The sequence below is a fragment of the Salmo salar genome, chromosome ssa11 (genome assembly GCF_905237065.1).
Source record: "Salmo salar chromosome ssa11, Ssal_v3.1, whole genome shotgun sequence".
Classification (NCBI taxonomy): Eukaryota; Metazoa; Chordata; class Actinopteri; order Salmoniformes; family Salmonidae; genus Salmo; species Salmo salar.
The window spans coordinates 108619156-108644862 of NC_059452.1; the positions used below are offsets into that span (position 1 = coordinate 108619156).

At 48.2% G+C, this 25707-nt stretch overlaps 2 protein-coding genes across 2 annotated transcripts in view; both read left to right on the forward strand.

Annotated features, from left to right (window-relative positions):
* Positions 1–667: 667 nt before the first annotated feature.
* LOC123725120 (mucin-2-like) lies at positions 668–10428 on the forward strand. Its single transcript, XM_045688918.1, has 7 exons — positions 668–1123; positions 1547–2278; positions 3509–4039; positions 4940–5875; positions 7008–7128; positions 7306–7829; positions 10336–10428. The coding sequence occupies exons 1-7, from the start codon at positions 668–670 to the stop codon at positions 10426–10428; spliced, it is 3393 nt and encodes a 1130-aa protein (XP_045544874.1).
* An 8756-nt stretch (positions 10429–19184) lies between these two features.
* The window catches only part of LOC106563910 (ferroxidase HEPHL1), an 80830-nt gene continuing 74307 nt past the window's right edge, over positions 19185–25707 (forward strand). Inside the window, exon 1 of the mRNA XM_045690272.1 lies at positions 19185–19600. Within this exon, the coding sequence (XP_045546228.1) occupies positions 19425–19600 (176 nt within the window). The 5' untranslated portion in view covers positions 19185–19424. The remainder of the gene's footprint in view (positions 19601–25707) is intronic.

Consider the following 25707-nt stretch of genomic DNA (forward strand, 5'->3'; position numbering starts at 1 on the left):
CGACCTGGGTCCAACCAAGGTCCACTGTCAACCAGGTGCCCGTGTCCAACACATCAACCCCTTCCTGCCCACAGTTCTAGCAAATTACTCTAATATTGGCACCATTGTCACTCACGTTGGATTTAATGACATTTTGCTTTTGGCAATCTGAGGAAACGAAGAAGGACAACAACAGCCTTGTTTGCACAGGGAAGAGAACAGTCACCTCTAGACCCCTGCCGTAGTATAGAAGGGGTTCGCAACATTACAGCCGCTGCCCTAAACAAATTCCCGAAGAAACTCTGCAGAGACAGGAATGTCTCCTTTCGTAACACTTTTGACTTGCTGTGGGAGCAACCAACATTCTTCCAATATATGGTATTCACCCTAACAACAGAGGATTATCTCCATCCACATAGAGAACTGAGAATGACAGTCTCGGTTTGGTAGTGATCCAGTCCTCCCTGTCATAATAACCTACAGAGGACATGGAAATGGTATTATATCCCAGATAAATAGAAGTGTATTGAACGCAAGTAACCTGATCTATGTTCCTTTAAATCAAATCAAATCAAATCAAATGTATTTATATAGCCTTTCTGTGAGCTCTGAGGGTATTGTCTGCAATAAGTAACCTAATCTATGCTCCTATAGATCTATGTTCCTATAGATTAGGGCATTTTAACCGATGCATTTAACCGATGCCAACACCACCTCAGCTACCAATCCCACCACCACCTCGGCTACCAATCCCACCATCACCTCGGCTACTAATCCCACCACCACCTCAGCTACCAATCCCACCACCACCTCAGCTACCAATCCCACCACCACCTCGGCTACCAATCCCACCACCACCTCGGCTACCAATCCCACCACCACCTCGGCTACCAATCCCACCACCACCTCAGCTACCAATCCCACCACCACCTCAGCTACCAATCCCACCACCACCTCAGCTACCAATCCCACCACCACCTCGGCTACCAATCCCACCATCACCACGGCTACCAATCCCACCATCACCTCGGCTACCAATCCCACCATCACCACAGCTACCAATAACACCACCTCAGCTACCAATCCCACCACCTCGGCTACCAATCCCACCACCACCTCGGCTACCAATCCCACCACCACCTCGGCTACCAATCCTACCATCACCTCGGCTACCAATCTCACCACCACCACGGCTACCAATCCCACCACCACCTCGGCTACCAATCCCACCACCACCTCGGTTACCAATCCCACCACCACCTTGGTTACCAATCCCACCACCACCTCGGCTACCAATCCCACCACCACCTCGGTTACCAATCCCACCACCACCTCGGCTACCAATCCCACCACCACCACCTCGGCTACCAATCCCACCACCACCTCGGCTACCAATCCCACCATCACCACGGCTACCAATCCCACCACCACCTCGGCTACCAATCCCACGACCACCACCCCGGCTACCAATCCCACCACCACCTCGGCTACCAATCCCACCATCACCACGGCTACCAATCCCACCACCATCACCACGGCTACCAATCCCACCACCACCACCACGGCTACCAATCCCACCACCACCTCGGCTACCAATCCCACCACCACCTCGGCTACCAATCCCACCACCACCTCGGCTACCAATCCCACCACCTCAGTTACCAATCCCACGACCACCTCGGCTACCAATCCCACCATCACCTCGGCTACCAATCCCACCATCACCTCGGCTACCAATCCCACCACCACCTCGGCTACCAATCCCACCATCACCCCGGCTATCAATCCCACCACCACCTCGGCTACCAATCCCACCACCACCTCGGCTACCAATCCCACCACCACCTCGGCTACCAATCCCACCACCACCTCGGCTACCAATCCCACCACCACCTCAGCTACCAATCCCACCACCACCTCAGCTACCAATCCCACCACCACCTCGGCTACCAATCCCACCATCACCACGGCTACCAATCCCACCATCACCTCAGCTACCAATCCCACCATCACCACAGCTACCAATAACACCACCTCAGCTACCAATCCCACCACCTCGGCTACCAATCCCACCACCACCTCGGCTACCAATCCCACCACCACCTCGGCTACCAATCCTACCATCACCTCGGCTACCAATCTCACCACCACCACGGCTACCAATCCCACCACCACCTCGGCTACCAATCCCACCACCACCTCGGTTACCAATCCCACCACCACCTCGGTTACCAATCCCACCACCACCTCGGCTACCAATCCCACCACCACCTCGGTTACCAATCCCACCACCACCTCGGCTACCAATCCCACCACCACCACCTCGGCTACCAATCCCACCACCACCTCGGCTACCAATCCCACCATCACCACGGCTACCAATCCCACCACCACCTCGGCTACCAATCCCACGACCACCACCCCGGCTACCAATCCCACCACCACCTCGGCTACCAATCCCACCATCACCACGGCTACCAATCCCACCACCATCACCACGGCTACCAATCCCACCACCACCACCACGGCTACCAATCCCACCACCACCTCGGCTACCAATCCCACCACCACCTCGGCTACCAATCCCACCACCACCTCGGCTACCAATCCCACCACCTCAGTTACCAATCCCACGACCACCTCGGCTACCAATCCCACCATCACCTCGGCTACCAATCCCACCATCACCTCGGCTACCAATCCCACCACCACCTCGGCTACCAATCCCACCATCACCCCGGCTATCAATCCCACCACCACCTCGGCTACCAATCCCACCACCACCTCGGCTACCAATCCCACCACCACCTCGGCTACCAATCCCACCACCACCTCGGCTACCAATCCCACCACCACCTCAGCTACCAATCCCACCACCACCTCAGCTACCAATCCCACCACCACCTCGGCTACCAATCCCACCATCACCACGGCTACCAATCCCACCATCACCTCAGCTACCAATCCCACCATCACCACAGCTACCAATAACACCACCTCAGCTACCAATCCCACCACCTCGGCTACCAATCCCACCACCACCTCGGCTACCAATCCCACCACCACCTCGGCTACCAATCCTACCATCACCTCGGCTACCAATCTCACCACCACCACGGCTACCAATCCCACCACCACCTCGGCTACCAATCCCACCACCACCTCGGTTACCAATCCCACCACCACCTCGGTTACCAATCCCACCACCACCTCGGCTACCAATCCCACCACCACCTCGGTTACCAATCCCACCACCACCTCGGCTACCAATCCCACCACCACCACCTCGGCTACCAATCCCACCACCACCTCGGCTACCAATCCCACCATCACCACGGCTACCAATCCCACCACCACCTCGGCTACCAATCCCACGACCACCACCCCGGCTACCAATCCCACCACCACCTCGGCTACCAATCCCACCATCACCACGGCTACCAATCCCACCACCATCACCACGGCTACCAATCCCACCACCACCACCACGGCTACCAATCCCACCACCACCTCGGCTACCAATCCCACCACCACCTCGGCTACCAATCCCACCACCACCTCGGCTACCAATCCCACCACCTCAGTTACCAATCCCACGACCACCTCGGCTACCAATCCCACCATCACCTCGGCTACCAATCCCACCATCACCTCGGCTACCAATCCCACCACCACCTCGGCTACCAATCCCACCATCACCCCGGCTATCAATCCCACCACCACCTCGGCTACCAATCCCACCACCACCTCGGCTACCAATCCCACCACCACCTCGGCTACCAATCCCACCACCACCTCGGCTACCAATCCCACCACCACCTCAGCTACCAATCCCACCACCACCTCGGCTACCAATCCCACCACCTCGGCTACCAATCCCACCACCACCTCGGCTACCAATAACACCACCTCAGCTACCAATCCCACCACCATCACCACGGCTACCAATCCCACCACCATCACCACGGCTACCAATCCCACCACCACCACCTCGGCTACCAATCCCACCACCACCTCAGCTACCAATCCCACCACCACCTCGGCTACCAATCCCACCACCACCTCGGCTACCAATCCCACCATCACCACGGCTACCAATCCCACCATCACCTCGGCTACCAATCCCACCATCACCACAGCTACCAATAACACCACCTCAGCTACCAATCCCACCACCTCGGCTACCAATCCCACCACCACCTCGGCTACCAATCCCACCACCACCTCGGCTACCAATCCTACCATCACCTCGGCTACCAATCTCACCACCACCACGGCTACCAATCCCACCACCACCTCGGCTACCAATCCCACCACCACCTCGGTTACCAATCCCACCACCACCTCGGTTACCAATCCCACCACCACCTCGGCTACCAATCCCACCACCACCTCGGTTACCAATCCCACCACCACCTCGGCTACCAATCCCACCACCACCACCTCGGCTACCAATCCCACCACCACCTCGGCTACCAATCCCACCATCACCACGGCTACCAATCCCACCACCACCTCGGCTACCAATCCCACGACCACCACCCCGGCTACCAATCCCACCACCACCTCGGCTACCAATCCCACCATCACCACGGCTACCAATCCCACCACCATCACCACGGCTACCAATCCCACCACCACCACCACGGCTACCAATCCCACCACCACCTCGGCTACCAATCCCACCACCACCTCGGCTACCAATCCCACCACCACCTCGGCTACCAATCCCACCACCTCAGTTACCAATCCCACGACCACCTCGGCTACCAATCCCACCATCACCTCGGCTACCAATCCCACCATCACCTCGGCTACCAATCCCACCACCACCTCGGCTACCAATCCCACCATCACCCCGGCTATCAATCCCACCACCACCTCGGCTACCAATCCCACCACCACCTCGGCTACCAATCCCACCACCACCTCGGCTACCAATCCCACCACCACCTCGGCTACCAATCCCACCACCACCTCAGCTACCAATCCCACCACCACCTCAGCTACCAATCCCACCACCACCTCGGCTACCAATCCCACCATCACCACGGCTACCAATCCCACCATCACCTCAGCTACCAATCCCACCATCACCACAGCTACCAATAACACCACCTCAGCTACCAATCCCACCACCTCGGCTACCAATCCCACCACCACCTCGGCTACCAATCCCACCACCACCTCGGCTACCAATCCTACCATCACCTCGGCTACCAATCTCACCACCACCACGGCTACCAATCCCACCACCACCTCGGCTACCAATCCCACCACCACCTCGGTTACCAATCCCACCACCACCTCGGTTACCAATCCCACCACCACCTCGGCTACCAATCCCACCACCACCTCGGTTACCAATCCCACCACCACCTCGGCTACCAATCCCACCACCACCACCTCGGCTACCAATCCCACCACCACCTCGGCTACCAATCCCACCATCACCACGGCTACCAATCCCACCACCACCTCGGCTACCAATCCCACGACCACCACCCCGGCTACCAATCCCACCACCACCTCGGCTACCAATCCCACCATCACCACGGCTACCAATCCCACCACCATCACCACGGCTACCAATCCCACCACCACCACCACGGCTACCAATCCCACCACCACCTCGGCTACCAATCCCACCACCACCTCGGCTACCAATCCCACCACCACCTCGGCTACCAATCCCACCACCTCAGTTACCAATCCCACGACCACCTCGGCTACCAATCCCACCATCACCTCGGCTACCAATCCCACCATCACCTCGGCTACCAATCCCACCACCACCTCGGCTACCAATCCCACCATCACCCCGGCTATCAATCCCACCACCACCTCGGCTACCAATCCCACCACCACCTCGGCTACCAATCCCACCACCACCTCGGCTACCAATCCCACCACCACCTCGGCTACCAATCCCACCACCACCTCAGCTACCAATCCCACCACCACCTCGGCTACCAATCCCACCACCTCGGCTACCAATCCCACCACCACCTCGGCTACCAATAACACCACCTCAGCTACCAATCCCACCACCATCACCACGGCTACCAATCCCACCACCATCACCACGGCTACCAATCCCACCACCACCACCTCGGCTACCAATCCCACCACCACCTCAGCTACCAATCCCACCACCACCTCGGCTACCAATCCCACCACCACCTCGGCTACCAATCCCACCATCACCACGGCTACCAATCCCACCATCACCTCGGCTACCAATCCCACCATCACCACAGCTACCAATAACACCACCTCAGCTACCAATCCCACCACCTCGGCTACCAATCCCACCACCACCTCGGCTACCAATCCCACCACCACCTCGGCTACCAATCCTACCATCACCTCGGCTACCAATCTCACCACCACCACGGCTACCAATCCCACCACCACCTCGGCTACCAATCCCACCACCACCTCGGTTACCAATCCCACCACCACCTCGGTTACCAATCCCACCACCACCTCGGCTACCAATCCCACCACCACCTCGGGTTACCAATCCCACCACCACCTCGGCTACCAATCCCACCACCACCACCTCGGCTACCAATCCCACCACCACCTCGGCTACCAATCCCACCATCACCACGGCTACCAATCCCACCACCACCTCGGCTACCAATCCCACGACCACCACCCCGGCTACCAATCCCACCACCACCTCGGCTACCAATCCCACCATCACCACGGCTACCAATCCCACCACCATCACCACGGCTACCAATCCCACCACCACCACCTCGGCTACCAATCCCACCACCACCACCTCGGCTACCAATCCCACCATCACCACGGCTACCAATCCCACCACCACCTCGGCTACCAATCCCACCACCACCTCGGCTACCAATCCCACCACCACCTCGGCTACCAATCCCACCACCTCAGTTACCAATCCCACGACCACCTCGGCTACCAATCCCACCATCACCTCGGCTACCAATCCCACCATCACCTCGGCTACCAATCCCACCATCACCCCGGCTACCAATCCCACCACCACCTCGGCTACCAATCCCACCACCACCTCGGCTACCAATCCCACCACCACCTCGGCTACCAATCCCACCACCACCTCGGCTACCAATCCCACCACCACCTCAGCTACCAATCCCACCACCACCTCGGCTACCAATCCCACCACCTCGGCTACCAATCCCACCACCACCTCGGCTACCAATAACACCACCTCAGCTACCAATCCCACCACCATCACCACGGCTACCAATCCCACCACCATCACCACGGCTACCAATCCCACCACCACCACCTCGGCTACCAATCCCACCACCACCACCTCGGCTACCAATCCCACCATCACCACGGCTACCAATCCCACCACCACCTCGGCTACCAATCCCACCACCACCTCGGCTACCAATCCCACCACCACCTCGGCTACCAATCCCACCATCACCTCGGCTACCAATCCCACCATCACCTCGGCTACCAATCCCACCACCACCTCGGCTACCAATCCCACCATCACCTCGGCTACCAATCCCACCACCACCTCAGCTACCAATCCCACCATCACCCCGGCTACCAATCCCACCACCACCTCGGCTACCAATCCCACCACCACCTCGGCTACCAATCCCACCACCACCTCGGCTACCAATCCCACCACCACCTCGGCTACCAATCCCACCACCACCTCGGCTACCAATCCCACCACCACCTCGGCTACCAATCCCACCACCACCTCGGCTACCAATCCCACCACCTCGGCTACCAATCCCACCACCACCTCGGCTACCAATAACACCACCTCAGTTACCAATCCCACCACCACCTCGGCTACCAATCCCACCACCACCTCGGCTACCAATAACACCACCTCAGCTACCAATCCCACCACCACCTCGGCTACCAATCCCACCACCACCTCGGCTACCAATAACACCACCTCAGCTACCAATCCCACCACCACCACCTCGGCTACCAATCCCACCACCACCTCGGCTACCAATCCCACCATCACCTCGGCTACCAATCCCACCACCACCTCGGCTACCAATAACACCACCTCAGCTACCAATCCCACGACCACCACCCCGGCTACCAATCCCACCACCACCTCGGCTACCAATCCCACCACCACCTCGGCTACCAATCCCACCACCACCTCGGCTACCAATCCCACCACCACCTCGGCTACCAATCCCACCACCACCTCGGCTACCAATCCCACCACCACCTCGGCTACCAATCCCACCACCACCTCGGCTACCAATCCCACCATCACCCCGGCTACCAATCCCACCATCACCCCGGCTACCAATCCCACCACCACCTCGGCTACCAATCCCACCATCACCGCGGCTACCTGGGTTCCCTCAGATGACAGGACAGCTCTTCTCCCTACAGCTGGTACCACCACGGCACCAATAGGTCTGCTACCATGCGCTGGTCAGTAGAGGCTCCTCAGAGGAAGAAGGGGAGGACCATCCTTTTTAGATGAAACTATACTAAATATATTCACCAAATAAGTCATTAAAACACATTGTTTTGCAATGAAGGTCTACAGTAGCTTCAACAGCACTCTGTAGGGTAGCACAATGGTGTAGCCGGAGGACAGCTAGCTTCCGTCCTCCTCTGGGTACATTGACTTAAATACAAAACCTAGGAGGCTCTTGGTTCTCACCCCCTTCCATAGATGTACACAGTAATTATGACAACTTCCAGAGGATGTCCTCCAACCTATCAGAGCTCTTGCAGCATGAATTGACATGTTGTCCACCCAATCAAAGGATCAGAGAATGAATCTAGAACTGAAAGCATAAGCTACAGCTAGCTAGCACTGCAGTGCATAACATGTGATGAGTAGTTGACTCAAAGAGAGAGAAAGACAGTAGTTGAACAGTTAACAAATTAATTTCTTCAAAAATGAAGGAGAAGCCAGAGAGCTAGTGAATGTAGCTAGCTGCAGATGATATTTGAGCTAGCTGGCAATGGCTATCCAACACTGGAACTCTTCCAAGCCAAGGCAAGCTTTTGGTTTTACTAATTTATTGCCACCAGGTTTTACTAATTTATTGACTGTACACTGTACTGCATGATTGTACCAGGTACACTAACGCGTTATTTCTAGTATTTTTTTTAAATTATATCATTCTTATTTACAATGACGGCCTACACCGGCCAAACCCACACGACGCTGGGCCAATTGTGCGCCGCCCTATGGGACTGGTTGTGATACAACCCGGATTTGAACCAGGGTGTCTGTAGTGACGCCTCTAGCGCTGAGATGCAGTGCCTAGGCTGCTGCGCCACTCGGGAGCCCAACATAGTAGCTATGTTGACTGTTGACGTTAGCTATTATGGTGATAATTGTATACTCAGATATGTCATCTTCATGTGATGAAGCACAATGATTTTTGGCGCCTGAACAGGTAAAATATTTTAAGACATTTAATGACTCGGATTTTGCCCATTGTCACATCCTGACCATAGTAAGAGGTTATTTTCTATGGTAGAGTAGGTCAGGGCGTGACAGGGGGTGTTTGGTTATGTTTTTTATTTCTATGTTCAGTTTCTAGTTTTGTATTTCTATGTTGGTTTTGTTTGGTATGATCTCCAATTTAGAGGCAGCTGGTCGTCGTTGTCTCTAATTGGAGGTCCTATTTAAGCTGATGTTTGTCCCACCTGTTTTTGTGGGTGATTATTTGTGAGTAGTGTTTTTGTTTCTCCTCTGCGTCACGGTTTGTTGTTTTCAGTTTAATTGATGTATTGCATAGTTTCACGGATTAAATAAATATGTGGAACGAAACACACGCTGCACTTTGGTCCGTTCCTTTCGACAGCCGTGACACCCATTTTTTTTCCGTCAGACATAAGAGGATGAATATTACATATCATGTAAATATCAATGTAAATATCATGTAAGGATATCTTTTGAAATGATCCTTTAAAAAATATGGATAAATAAATGATCAGGTAATCACTACGGACGGATAGGATACATTTCTGCCTATGTATAAAGGCTTAGCTATGTCAGAATGTTGACATACACCTGTTTCCAGCGTTAGAATAGGCTACAAATATGTCAGGTGCGTGTCTTGAATGTAACTCACCCCCCAGATATCTCCCTGGACTCGTACGGTAGCCGGGGAGATTTCTGAAGTCTTGATTGGTATACATGTAGAAACTGTCCCATTACGGAGAATATCCCAGCTCCCTGTAGGAAATGAATGACATGCTTATCTGGAGCATTTCTACTCCTTACATCTAATAAAATGTCAGATAACAGGAAATATCTAGATAAAGATATGTCCTGTTATTGACCCTTTTCGCTCCAATGGTGTTCAAGTCCCTTTGGCTGTTCAGGGTGATCCAACCAATCCGCTGCTTCCATGGCTGATGAAGGCCTATCCCGAAAACGGTCACCAGGATGACTGTGGAGTCCTTCAGCAGGCCTAAAAGGAAGGTTGTGGTGTCTACTGAAACGGACGGACGTGCACATAAGCGGGTTGTCACCCATCATTACTGTCTGTTGTGTCTTTCACAATCTCTGTGAAATGAGAGGCCTATGAAGGGGGGACTGGCTTTCGATGCTCGGCAACCCATGCAACGTCCAGAAGCTGGGTCTGATGCGAGACCTAAAGCTGAAAGGGATTAATTAAGAGACTGCTTGCTGAAGGCATCCAGGATGATGAGAGAGCAAACCTGGATTTAGGGCCCAGAGTCGGGGGTTGCTGTGTGGCCCAGGGCCGGGGGTTGCTGTGTGGCTCAGGGTCGGGGGTTGCTGTGTGGCCCAGGGTCGGGGGTTGCTGTGTGGCCCAGGGTCGGGGGTTGCTGTGTGGCCCAGAGTCGGGGGTTGCTGTGTGGCCCAGAGTCGGGGGTTGCTGTGTGGCCCAGAGTCGGGGGGTTGCTGTGTGGCCCAGAGTCGGGGGTTGCTGTGTGGCCCAGAGTCGGGGGGTTGCTGTGTGGCCCAGAGTCGGGGGTTGCTGTGAGGCCCAGGGTCGGGGGTTGCTGTGTGGCCCAGGGTCGGGGGTTGCTGTGTGGCCCAGGGTCGGGGGTTGCTGTGTGGCCCAGGGTCGGGGGTTGCTGTGTGGCCCAGGGTCGGGGGTTGCTGTGTGGCCCAGGGTCGGGGGGTTGCTGTGTGGCCCAGGGTCGGGGGTTGCTGTGTGGCCCAGGGTCGGGGGTTGCTGTGTGGCCCAGGGTCGGGGGTTGCTGTGTGGCCCAGAGTCGGGGGTTGCTGTGTGGCCCAGAGTCGGGGGTTGCTGTGTGGCCCAGGGTCGGGGGTTGCTGTGTGGCCCAGGGTCGGGGGTTGCTGTGTGGCCCAGGGTGGGGGGTTGCTGTGTGGCCCAGGGTGGGGGGTTGCTGTGTGGCCCAGGGTCGGGGGTTGCTGTGTGGCCCAGAGTCGGGGGTTGCTGTGGAGGCCAGCTGTAAAACTACTTTACAAACAGTGTAATGTCTTTCCACCCCAAATGAGATGGGGGAGCATCAGGAGGCCAGCTATAAAACCTGTTTCAGAGCCTTAGACCAGGTTTAGATATAAGAGTTATCCTTGTTTCAGAGCATTAAACCATTATCCTCTATACATTTGTTTTAAGGCGTTCAATATTTATTTTATATATTCCTAAAATGAGTTGTCAATCCGTCTTGTCCTAGTGCTTTCTCTAATGATATTTTACTAATGTCAAGTTCTTTCACGCTGATTTCAGTCACAGGTCTCTTTAAATGCTAACTTTATATTGGGGATATGTGGTTTTATACTTTCAAGAAAGTGAAACGATTCCTCAAAAGAGCAAATAATATAAATGTAATATATAAACTGATGAATACAGTTTGGTGTAAAATAATTTCTACTTCTTCAGAGATCAATCTGGGATCTGTATATTCAACATCATGTGAATTCTCGCCTGTCTCTTCTAAACTACTTCCTCTATCCAACTAGCTCCAAATCTTACATAGGCACCTTATGCTTTTTTAAGCTATAAATCATCTGACTTGGACGGTAAACTGTTAAATTAGATATTACTGTCCTATTTTTTAGTATTCACTAATGTCCTTCACTAATGTCCAAACTTCACCTCAAATTCTCTCTTTTGCCTATTCTTGGTTTTATGCTGAACAAAAATATAAATGCTAACATGCAACAATTTCAAAGATGTACAGTTCATATAAGGAAATCAGTCTATTGAAATAAATAAATAAATAAATAAATGTATTATAAATCTATGGATTTCACATGACTGGGAATACAGATATGCATCTGTTCGTCACAGATAGCTTAAAAACAAACTTAGGTGTGTGGATCAGAAAACCAGTCAGTATCTGGTGTGATTCACATAGAGTTGATCAGGCTGTTAATTGTGGCCTGTGGAATGTTGTCCCACTCCCCTCCAATGGCTGTGTGAAGTTGCTGGATATTGGCGGGAACTGGAACACACTGTTGTACATGTTGATCCAGAGCATCCCAAACATGCTCATTGGATGACATGTCTGGTGAGTATGCAGTCCATGGAAGAACTGGGACATTTTCAGCTTCCAGGAATTGTGTACAGATCCTTGCGACATGGGGTTGTGCATTATCATGCTGAAACATGAGGTGATGGCGGTGGATGAATGGCACGACAATGGGCCTCAGGATCTCGTCACGACATCTCTGTGCATTCAAATTGACATCGATAAAATGCAATTGTCTTCATTGTCCGTAGCTTATGCCATACCATAACCACACCACCACCATGGGGCACTCTGTTCACAACACTGACATCAGCAAACCGCTCACCCACACGACACCATACACGCTGTCTGCTATCTGCCCGGTACAGTTGAAATCGGAATTCATCCGTGAAGAGCACACTTCTCCTGCGTGTCGGTGGCCATCGAAGGTGAGCACTTACCCACTGAAGTCGGTTACGACGTCAAACTGCAGTCAGGTCAAGACCCTGGTGAGGACAACGAGCACGCAGATGAGCTTCCCTGAGACGGTTTCTGACAGTTTGTGCAGAAATTCTTCGGTTGTACAAACCCCACAGTTTAATCAGCTGTCCAGGTGGCTGGTCTCAGACGACCCCCAACAGGTGAAGAAGCCGGATGTGGAGGTCTTTGGCTGGCGTGGTTATACGTGGTCTGCAGTTGTGAGGCTGGTTGGACGTACTGCCAAATTCTCTAAAACGAAGTTGGAGGTGGCTTATGGTAGAGAAATGAACATTCAATTATCTGGCAATAGCTCTGATGGACATTCCTGCAGTCAGCATGTCAATTGCACGCGCCTTCAAAACTTGAAACATTTGTGGCATTGTGTTCTGTGACAAAACTGCACATTTCAGAGTGGCCTTTTATTGTCCCCAGCTCAAGGTACACCTGTGTAATGATCATGCTGTTTAATCATCTTCTTGATATGCCACACCTGTCAGGTGGATGGATTATCTTGGCAAATGAAAAATGCTCAACTCCAAATGTGGAAACAAAATTTGAGAGAAATACGCTTTTTGTGTGAATGGAAAATTTCTGGGATCTTTTATTTCAGCCCCATGAAACATGGGACCAACACTTTACATGTTGTGTTTAGTGAATTAGTGAAATCAAGTATGGTAGTATTAAATGCTTATTACTATATTTAAAAGGACTCCTATCAAGCCATTCGTCAGGTGTCAAATTAAAAATCCCCACCAATCAAAATAAACTCTGTATGATAAAGATCCTTATTTTTCAAAAATAACATCAGTCACTTTCAATAACAACAGTTTGTTTGGGTTTACAATTTATTGTATCCATAAATATTCAACAAAATTAAAAAGAATCCTTCAACAGTTAATACAACAGCCAGCCAACCAGCTTTGAATGTAACTATCTTCCCAGGGATTCGGTTGAAACCTATGGCCACATCTCCAGACCGGTTAGAGTCATGACTGAACAGGGCTTTGTCTCCCCACTGGTTTGGCCAGAAGGTGGGGTCAGCGTCACACGAATGAGTTTCCTGTATATGAAGTGCAATGGGCTTTTTTTGCTCTTTTCAAAATAGAAAAATAGCTTTCAGCTTAACATTGTCTTTTAAACCCCTTTGCGTTCAATAAAATAAAATATATAGACTTGTTTTTAACGAGACCATCAAGTAAAATCTGCTGTTGAACTTCTCAGCGGTATATAAACTACAAAACCCAGTAGTAGCCTTTAGGAGTAGGGTCGTCCCTCAATTATCAAACATCCCCCCACACTCTTATCCATCACTGTCACGTCCTGACCAGTAAAGAGGTTATTTGTTATTGTAGTTTGGTCAGGACGTGGTTTGTTTGTGTTTCGGGGTTTGTTGGGCAATGTTCTATGTTAGTCTATTTCTATGTCCGTGTCTAGTTATTCTATTTCTATGCTTAGTTTATTGGGTTGACCTTCAATTGGAGGCAGCTGTTCCTCGTTGCCTCTAATTGAAGGTCCTATTTAGTAGGGGTGTTTTTTCATGGGGTTTTGGTGGGTAGTTGTTCCTGCTATAGTGTTGTGCCTTTACAGGACTGTCAGCGTCTTCGTCATTGTTTGTTATTTTGTTTTTCTGTGTTCACGTTTTCTTCTCAATAAATAAGAAGATGAGTTTACACATTCCCGCTGTGCCTTGGTCCCATCTTTTACGACGAGCTTAAAACAATTACTCATTCAGATGAGAAATCAGGCCCGGGCCAAAGCAAAGAAAACTAACTCAGTAGCGGACTCGCAATCTTCCAGAGTATTAAGAAACAGATGTACAATAAGAAAGATAAATCAAGCTAGTTTTTAAGCTCTATCTGGCTTTGCTGGTGATCCTTCTAAATGCACCGAAGAGGACAAATGACTAGCACGTTCTGTCTAACTCTGGCATCACAACTGAGAACAATGGGACAAGTGATTATTTTAAAAATCATCCTTTTATTTGAGATAAACTGTGGTTTAATTGACCACCGGTCAGGCAATCTGGTTAACTATGATTCTTAACTTAATTAATGAAGTTACGCGTGAAGGGAGTTTCTGTCAGATTGCTTTGTAAATGAACTAAAAAGGAATCTTACAGACAGAGAGGTCCATCCCACAATGACGAGTCATAAAATGTGTCCCCTGTGATAAAAAACGTATTGCTGAATGGTAGACTGTGTGTCCAAGGGTTTCAAAACAGAGGTTGCCCCATGCAAGTAACCAATTTAACCAAAATCCAATACAGGGAGAAGCGTTGTTTGAACTATCTTACTCCTATTTTCAATACAGAGGCATGATTTATTTCACATATTGGATGACTGTCATTCATATTCCATTCACCCAGTTCAATGTAACAGTGATGGGTTTAGGTTACTGTCCTTCATATTCACCCAGTTCAATGTAACAGTGATGGGTTTAGGATACTGTCCTTCACCCAGTTCAATGTAACAGTGATGGGTTTAGGATACTGTCCTTCACCCAGTTCAATGTAACAGTGATGGGTTTAGGATACTGGTACTTCACCCAGTTCAATGTAACAGTGATGGGTTTAGGATACTGTCCTTCACCCAGTTCAATGTAACAGTGATGGGTTTAGGATACTGTCCTTCATATTCACCCAGTTCAATGTAACAGTGATGGGTTTAGGATACTGTCCTTCATATTCACCCAGTTCAATGTAACAGTGATGGGTTTAGGATACTGTCATTCATATTCACCCAGTTCAATGTAACAGTGATGGGTTTAGGATACTGTCCTTCATATTCACCCAGTTCAATGTAACAGTGATGGGTTTAGGATACTGTCATTCATATTCACCCAGTTCAATGTAACAGTGATGGGTTTAGGATACTGTCCTTCATATTCACCCAGTTCAATGTAACAGTGATGGGTTTAGGATACTGTCCTTCATATTCACCCAGTTCAATGTAACAGTGATGGGTTTAGGATACTGGTCCTTCACCCAGTTCAATGTAACAGTGATGGGTTTAGGATACTGTCCTTCATATTCACCCAGTTCAATGTAACAGTGATGGGTTTAGGATACTGTCCTTCACCCAGTTCAATGTAACAGTGATGGGTTTAGGTTACTGTCCTTCATATTCACCCAGTTCAATGTAACAGTGATGGGTTTAGGATACTGTCCTTCATATTCACCCAGTTCAATATAACAGTGATGGGTTTAGGATACTGTCCTTCATATTCACCCAGTTCAATGTAACAGTGATGGGTTTAGGATACTGTCCTTCACCCAGTTCAATGTAACAGTGATGGGTTTAGGATACTGTCCTTCATATTCACCCAGTTCAATGTAACAGTGATGGGTTTAGGATACTGTCCTTCATATTCACCCAGTTCAATGTAAGAGTGATGGGTTTAGGATACTGTCCTTCATATTCACCCAGTTCAATGTAACAGTGATGGGTTTAGGATACTGTCATTCATATTCACCCAGTTCAATGTAACAGAGATGGGTTTAGGATACTGCATGATACTCTAATTATCCCTGTACCCATCATGAGGTTGCTACAACCCGGCCTATGAATGGAGGTTTACAACGTAGATCCACACAGGTCGAGAGAAACATTTTTTTTTTTTTTTTTAGAAATCAAGGTGACAGACAGTGACACATTCAATACTGCCTTGCACACTCTGGCCTGCATCCAGCTGATCTAGGGTGGACTCTTTAGACAGTTGCAATCGAGAGTTTCTATTGGACAAAATTCAGGTATGTTTATCCCCGTTTTGTTCCGTTTGCTTACGTTTAAGGAACGTTTTTTTTTTTCAACAGAATCGGCGGAATGAATACACCCCTGATCACATGCAAACACAGTTCACTTTCATAGCAGCCACATACAAACATCATGATCCCTTTCATAGCAGCCACATACAAACAGCATGATCCCTTTCATAGCAGCCACATACAAACAGCATGATCCCTGTCATAGCAGCCACATACAAACAGCATGATTCCTTTCATAGCAGCCACATACAAACAGCATGATCACTTTCATAGCAGCCACCTACAAACAGCATGATCCCTTTCATAGCAGCCACATACAAACAGCATGATCACTGTCATAGCAGCCACATGCAAACAGCATGATCACTGTCATAGCAGCCACATGCAAACAGCATGATCACTGTCATAGCAGCCACATACAAACAGCATGATCACTTTTCTCGTTGTATAATTCCTTCTCGCATCTACGTGATCTCCTCCTCTCACATTTTCCTTTTGTCTTCACTTTGTTTGACCAGGCAAAGTTTTTTTTAAATCCAAGACATGCCTTCATATCATAACCGCTACACACGGCCTACATCGTTGTCACCATATTAGCTAAAGTAACTTCATAGTCAACATAGCTAATAGAACTAACGCGTTAGTAAACCCGCTACAATCATGCAGTACAGTGTACAGTCAGCAAACAGTTTAGCAGTTACACCGGCGGGCCACAGTGGCAATAAATTAATAAAACCAGAAGCTCACCTTGACTTGGAAGAGTTCCAGTGTTGGATAGCTATAGTCAGCTAGCTAACATAGCATCCCTCTGTTATAACCAGCTAGCTAACATAGCATCCCTCTGTTATAACCAGCTAGCTAACATAGCATCCCTCTGTTATAACCAGCTAGCTAACATAGCATCCCTCTGTTATAACCAGCTAGCTAACATAGCATCCCTCTGTTTGAGACGGGTGTTTGAGTAGGCTAAATTAGCCAGCTGCCTTTGCTCGCTAAGTAAGAGAGAGAGAGAATGAAATATAGCTAGCTCTCTCTCTCTCTCTTCTCTTGCTTCTCCTTCATTTTGGAAGAAATTAACTTGTTCAAAACTGTTCAACTATTGTCTCTCTGTCTCTTTGAGCCAACTACTCACCACATTTTAGCTGTAGCTTATGTTTCAGTACTAGATGGAGAAAGGGGAGCCCGCCAAGGAAGAGACAGCAAATGGGGGTTCATCGTTCCAGGTGCCTTGCCGTTCACCTTCGCACCCCTGGGACATACTACACTCAATCATAGGACCTACTGAAGAGATGAGTCTTCAATGGAGACTTAAAGGTCGAGACCTGTGGCTCAGTTGGTAGAGCATGGTGTGTGCAACGCCAGGGTTGTGGGTTCGATTCCCACGGGGTGGCCAGTATGAAATGAAATGTATGCATTCACTAGTGTAGGTTGCTCTGGATAAGAGTGTCAGCTTAATGACTAAAATGTAAAAAATGAGTCTGCGTCTCTCACATGGGTAGGCAGACCATTCCATAAAAATGGAGCTCTATAGGAGAAAGCCCTACCTCCAGCTGTTCGCTTAGAAATTCTAGGGACAATTAGGAGGCCTGCGTCTTGTGACCGTAGCGTACGTGTAGGTATGTACAGCAGGACCAAATCGGAGAGATAGATAGGAGCAAGCCCATGTAATGCTTTGTAGGTTAGCAGTAAAACCTTGAAATCAGTCCTAGCCTTAACAGGAAGCCAGTGTAGGGAGGCTAGCACTGGAGTAATATGATCAAATTTGTTTTGATTCTAGCAGCTGTGTTTAGCACTAACTCGAAGTTTATTTATTGCTTTATCCAGGTAGCCGAAGAGTAGAGCATTGCAGTAGTCTAATCTAGAAGTGACAAAAGCATGGATAAATTTTTCTGCATCGTTTTTTTGGACAAGTTTATGATTTTTATTCAACGTTACGAAGATGGAAAAAAGCGCTGTCCTTGAAACAGCCTTGATCTGCTCGTCAAAAGAGAGATCAGGGTCCAGAGTTTTATTTATTTAACTAGGCAAGTCAGTTAAGAACAAATTCTTATTTTCAATGACAGCCCTAGGAACAGTGGTTAATAACAGCCTTGTTCAGGGGGCAGAACAACAGATTTGTAACTTGTCGGCAACCTATCGGTTACTAGTCCAACGCTCTAACCACTAGGCTACACTGCCGAGTAATGCTGAGGTCCTTCACAGTTTTATTTGAGACGACAGTACAACCATCAAGATGAATTTTCAGATCCAACAGCAGATCTCTTTGTTTCTTGGGACCTAGAACTAGCATCTCTGTTTTGTCCGAGTTTTAAAAGTAAAAAAATGTACTGTGATCAACTTCCTCATGTTTGACATGGTTAGATTATCGATTTCAACTAGTTTCGTGGTGGTAAAAATAAATAATACATTACTTGCCTTACTTAAACTTCTGTTTTATGTAACCAAACCAAAATCTAAATTCAGTGTCCCGGATTTAATTAATATGTTACGTCTAGTCTATGAGACCAGACTGGCCACTAAGGATCCGTAGCCTATCAACTATCAGCAGACAGAGAGGACTCCGGCGCCAGAGTCTCGTCTCACACACACACATACACTCAGCTGAATAGCGGGACTGTTCTCTTTCTCAAGCGGAGTCTCATAAGCTCTGTGTTTCCCGATTCTCCGCGCATGTGGACGTTTTCTCTCTGTCTCTCTATCTCGAACACTTGATCCAGAAATCCCCAACCACTCACACACCAAAAAAAAGCCCCGCTCAACCAACGGGACAGAAGCAGTAGCAATGTTCGGCTTTAGGACACTGTTCCCGGCACTGCTGCTGCTGCTGCTCGCCGGGCTGCCGGTGGGAGAAGGACGGGGACGGGAGAGGGTGTATTACGTTGGAATCCAAGAGATAAACTGGGACTACGCTCCGACTGGCAGGAACCTCATCAACGGGAAACAAATAGCGGACGATGAGTGAGTTCAGTTTCACATGCTGTTGTTTTGTTTACATATTTTGTTGTTGTTGTTGTTATTTGTTTACCTTTGGCTTATGACGTGAAGATATCCTAAATTTATGAACACGAATACAGTGTGAAGAAAGTAAATTGCTATTTTTCATGTCACCAACGTTCATACGGAACGCGAGCATATCGTTTTGGGTCCAGGGGTGTTGGCAGATTGATAAGGGCCTCTCTTTCTTTCTGCTAATGATTGCAACTATTTAAAAAAAAAATACAGATTGTAACTGAAATGGCGCCTCTTGTCTCAGAAAAATGTCTGTAATCTTTATCTAATATATATACATATATGTATATGTGTATATATGTCGGTTTCCCCCGAAACCCCATTTAACATGTTATTGTATTATAATGTTGAAATGAAGTGCTTGGTAACAACCAAAACACTAATTTTCAACGGAGCTGAAGGAGAGAAAACGTGAACTTTGCTGGAGTATTGAAACACATCATCCTGGGACGTTTTGAAACATTACATTTGTGTTGTAACACCACTTACTCACCTTGCCAGGAAATGGGAGCACAACAGGAAATGGTTGTTTAGCCTCTCTCTAGCCTCTAAACACTATGATGGTGTTTCCTCTCTCTAGCCTCTAAACACTATGATGGTGTTTCCTCTCTCTAGCCTCTAAACACTATGATGGTGTTTCCTCTCTCTAGCCTCTAAACACTATGATGGTGTTTCCTCTCTAGCCTCTAAACACTATGATGGTGTTTCCTCTCTCTAGCCTCTAAACACTATGATGGTGTTTCCTCTCTCTAGCCTCTAAACACTATGATGGTGTTTCCTCTCTCTAGCCTCTAAACACTATGATGGTGTTTCCTCTCTCTAGCCTCTAAACACTATGATGGTGTTTCCTCTCTCTAGCCTCTAAACGCTATGATGGTGTTTCCTCTCTCTAGCCTCTAAACACTATGATGGTGTTTCCTCTCTAGCCTCTAAACACTATGATGGTGTTTCCTCTCTCTAGCCTCTAAACACTATGATGGTGTTTCCTCTCTAGCCTCTAAACACTATGATGGTGTTTCCTCTCTCTAGCCTCTAAACGCTATGATGGTGTTTCCTCTCTAGCCTCTAAACACTATGATGGTGTTTCCTCTCTAGCCTCTAAACACTATGATGGTGTTTCCTCTCTCTAGCCTCTAAACACTATGATGGTGTTTCCTCTCTAGCCTCTAAACACTATGATGGTGTTTCCTCTCTCTAGCCTCTAAACACTATGATGGTGTTTCCTCTCTAGCCTCTAAACACTATGATGGTGTTTCCTCTCTCTAGCCTCTAAACACTATGATGGTGTTTCCTCTCTAGCCTCTAAACGCTATGATGGTGTTTCCTCTCTAGCCTCTAAACGCTATGATGGTGTTTCCTCTCTAGCCTCTAAACGCTATGATGCTGTTTCCTCTCTCTAGCCTCTAAACACTATGATGGTGTTTCCTCTCTCTAGCCTCTAAACACTATGATGGTGTTTCCTCTCTCTAGCCTCTAAACACTATGATGGTGTTTCCTCTCTCTAGCCTCTAAACACTATGATGGTGTTTCCTCTCTCTAGCCTCTAAACACTATGATGGTGTTTCCTCTCTCTAGCCTCTAAACGCTATGATGGTGTTTCCTCTCTAGCCTCTAAACACTATGATGGTGTTTCCTCTCTCTAGCCTCTAAACACTATGATGGTGTTTCCTCTCTCTAGCCTCTAAACGCTATGATGGTGTTTCCTCTCTCTAGCCTCTAAACACTATGATGGTGTTTCCTCTCTCTAGCCTCTAAACGCTATGATGGTGTTTCCTCTCTAGCCTCTAAACACTATGATGCTGTTTCCTCTCTCTAGCCTCTAAACACTATGATGGTGTTTCCTCTCTAGCCTCTAAACACTATGATGGTGTTTCCTCTCTAGCCTCTAAACACTATGATGGTGTTTCCTCTCTCTAGCCTCTAAACACTATGATGGTGTTTCCTCTCTCTAGCCTCTAAACACTATGATGGTGTTTCCTCTCTCTAGCCTCTAAACACTATGATGGTGTTTCCTCTCTCTAGCCTCTAAACACTATGATGGTGTTTCCTCTCTCTAGCCTCTAAACACTATGATGGTGTTTCCTCTCTAGCCTCTAAACGCTATGATGGTGTTTCCTCTCTAGCCTCTAAACGCTATGATGGTGTTTCCTCTCTCCAGCCTCTAAACGCTATGATGGTGTTTCCTCTCTAGCCTCTAAACGCTATGATGGTGTTTCCTCTCTCTAGCCTCTAAACACTATGATGGTGTTTCCTCTCTAGCCTCTAAACACTATGATGGTGTTTCCTCTCTAGCCTCTAAACACTATGATGGTGTTTCCTCTCTCTAGCCTCTAAACGCTATGATGGTGTTTCCTCTCTAGCCTCTAAACACTATGATGGTGTTTCCTCTCTAGCCTCTAAACACTATGATGGTGTTTCCTCTCTAGCCTCTAAACACTATGATGGTGTTTCCTCTCTCTAGCCTCTAAACGCTATGATGGTGTTTCCTCTCTAGCCTCTAAACACTATGATGGTGTTTCCTCTCTCTAGCCTCTAAACACTATGATGGTGTTTCCTCTCTAGCCTCTAAACACTATGATGGTGTTTCCTCTCTAGCCTCTAAACACTATGATGGTGTTTCCTCTCTCTAGCCTCTAAACACTATGATGGTGTTTCCTCTCTCTAGCCTCTAAACACTATGATGGTGTTTCCTCTCTAGCCTCTAAACACTATGATGGTGTTTCCTCTCTAGCCTCTAAACACTATGATGGTGTTTCCTCTCTCTAGCCTCTAAACACTATGATGGTGTTTCCTCTCTAGCCTCTAAACACTATGATGGTGTTTCCTCTCTCTAGCCTCTAAACACTATGATGGTGTTTCCTCTCTAGCCTCTAAACACTATGATGGTGTTTCCTCTCTCTAGCCTCTAAACACTATGATGGTGTTTCCTCTCTCTAGCCTCTAAACACTATGATGGTGTTTCCTCTCTCTAGCCTCTAAACACTATGATGGTGTTTCCTCTCTCTAGCCTCTAAACGCTATGATGGTGTTTCCTCTCTCTAGCCTCTAAACACTATGATGGTGTTTCCTCTCTCTAGCCTCTAAACACTATGATGGTGTTTCCTCTCTCTAGCCTCTAAACACTATGATGGTGTTTCCTCTCTAGCCTCTAAACACTATGATGGTGTTTCCTCTCTCTAGCCTCTAAACACTATGATGGTGTTTCCTCTCTCAGCCTCTAAACACTATGATGGTGTTTCCTCTCTCTAGCCTCTAAACACTATGATGGTGTTTCCTCTCTCTAGCCTCTAAACACTATGATGGTGTTTCCTCTCTCTAGCCTCTAAACACTATGATGGTGTTTCCTCTCTCTAGCCTCTAAACACTATGATGGTGTTTCCTCTCTCTAGCCTCTAAACACTATGATGGTGTTTCCTCTCTCTAGCCTCTAAACACTATGATGGTGTTTCCTCTCTCTAGCCTCTAAACACTATGATGGTGTTTCCTCTCTCTAGCCTCTAAACGCTATGATGGTGTTTCCTCTCTCAGCCTCTAAACACTATGATGGTGTTTCCTCTCTCTAGCCTCTAAACACTATGATGGTGTTTCCTCTCTCTAGCCTCTAAACACTATGATGGTGTTTCCTCTCTCTAGCCTCTAAACACTATGATGGTGTTTCCTCTCTCTAGCCTCTAAACTCTATGATGGTGTTTCCTCTCTAGCCTCTAAACACTATGATGGTGTTTCCTCTCTCTAGCCTCTAAACACTATGATGGTGTTTCCTCTCTAGCCTCTAAACGCTATGATGGTGTTTCCTCTCTAGCCTCTAAACGCTATGATGGTGTTTCCTCTCTCTAGCCTCTAAACGCTATGATGGTGTTTCCTCTCTAGCCTCTAAACGCTATGATGGTGTTTCCTCTCTCTAGCCTCTAAACACTATGATGGTGTTTCCTCTCTAGCCTCTAAACACTATGATGGTGTTTCCTCTCTAGCCTCTAAACACTATGATGGTGTTTCCTCTCTCTAGCCTCTAAACACTATGATGGTGTTTCCTCTCTAGCCTCTAAACACTATGATGGTGTTTCCTCTCTCTAGCCTCTAAACACTATGATGGTGTTTCCTCTCTCTAGCCTCTAAACACTATGATGGTGTTTCCTCTCTAGCCTCTAAACACTATGATGGTGTTTCCTCTCTCTAGCCTCTAAACACTATGATGGTGTTTCCTCTCTCTAGCCTCTAAACACTATGATGGTGTTTCCTCTCTCTAGCCTCTAAACACTATGATGGTGTTTCCTCTCTCTAGCCTCTAAACACTATGATGGTGTTTCCTCTCTCTAGCCTCTAAACACTATGATGGTGTTTCCTCTCTCTAGCCTCTAAACACTATGATGGTGTTTCCTCTCTCTAGCCTCTAAACACTATGATGGTGTTTCCTCTCTCTAGCCTCTAAACACTATGATGGTGTTTCCTCTCTCTAGCCTCTAAACACTATGATGGTGTTTCCTCTCTCTAGCCTCTAAACACTATGATGGTGTTTCCTCTCTAGCCTCTAAACACTATGATGGTGTTTCCTCTCTAGCCTCTAAACACTATGATGGTGTTTCCTCTCTTAGCCTCTAAACACTATGATGGTGTTTCCTCTCTCTAGCCTCTAAACACTATGATGGTGTTTCCTCTCTAGCCTCTAAACACTATGATGGTGTTTCCTCTCTAGCCTCTAAACACTATGATGGTGTTTCCTCTCTCTAGCCTCTAAACACTATGATGGTGTTTCCTCTCTCTAGCCTCTAAACACTATGATGGTGTTTCCTCTCTCTAGCCTCTAAACACTATGATGGTGTTTCCTCTCTAGCCTCTAAACACTATGATGGTGTTTCCTCTCTCTAGCCTCTAAACACTATGATGGTGTTTCCTCTCTCTAGCCTCTAAACACTATGATGGTGTTTCCTCTCTCTAGCCTCTAAACACTATGATGGTGTTTCCTCTCTCAGCCTCTAAACACTATGATGGTGTTTCCTCTCTCTAGCCTCTAAACACTATGATGGTGTTTCCTCTCTCTAGCCTCTAAACACTATGATGGTGTTTCCTCTCTCTAGCCTCTAAACACTATGATGGTGTTTCCTCTCTCTAGCCTCTAAACACTATGATGGTGTTTCCTCTCTAGCCTCTAAACACTATGATGGTGTTTCCTCTCTCTAGCCTCTAAACACTATGATGGTGTTTCCTCTCTCTAGCCTCTAAACACTATGATGGTGTTTCCTCTCTCAGCCTCTAAACACTATGATGGTGTTTCCTCTCTCTAGCCTCTAAACACTATGATGGTGTTTCCTCTCTCTAGCCTCTAAACACTATGATGGTGTTTCCTCTCTCTAGCCTCTAAACACTATGATGGTGTTTCCTCTCTAGCCTCTAAACACTATGATGGTGTTTCCTCTCTCTAGCCTCTAAACACTATGATGGTGTTTCCTCTCTCTAGCCTCTAAACACTATGATGGTGTTTCCTCTCTAGCCTCTAAACACTATGATGGTGTTTCCTCTCTCTAGCCTCTAAACGCTATGATGGTGTTTCCTCTCTCTAGCCTCTAAACACTATGATGGTGTTTCCTCTCTCTAGCCTCTAAACACTATGATGGTGTTTCCTCTCTCTAGCCTCTAAACACTATGATGGTGTTTCCTCTCTAGCCTCTAAACACTATGATGGTGTTTCCTCTCTCTAGCCTCTAAACACTATGATGGTGTTTCCTCTCTCTAGCCTCTAAACGCTATGATGGTGTTTCCTCTCTCTAGCCTCTAAACACTATGATGGTGTTTCCTCTCTCTAGCCTCTAAACACTATGATGGTGTTTCCTCTCTCTAGCCTCTAAACACTATGATGGTGTTTCCTCTCTAGCCTCTAAACACTATGATGGTGTTTCCTCTCTAGCCTCTAAACACTATGATGGTGTTTCCTCTCTCTAGCCTCTAAACACTATGATGGTGTTTCCTCTCTAGCCTCTAAACACTATGATGGTGTTTCCTCTCTCTAGCCTCTAAACACTATGATGGTGTTTCCTCTCTCTAGCCTCTAAACACTATGA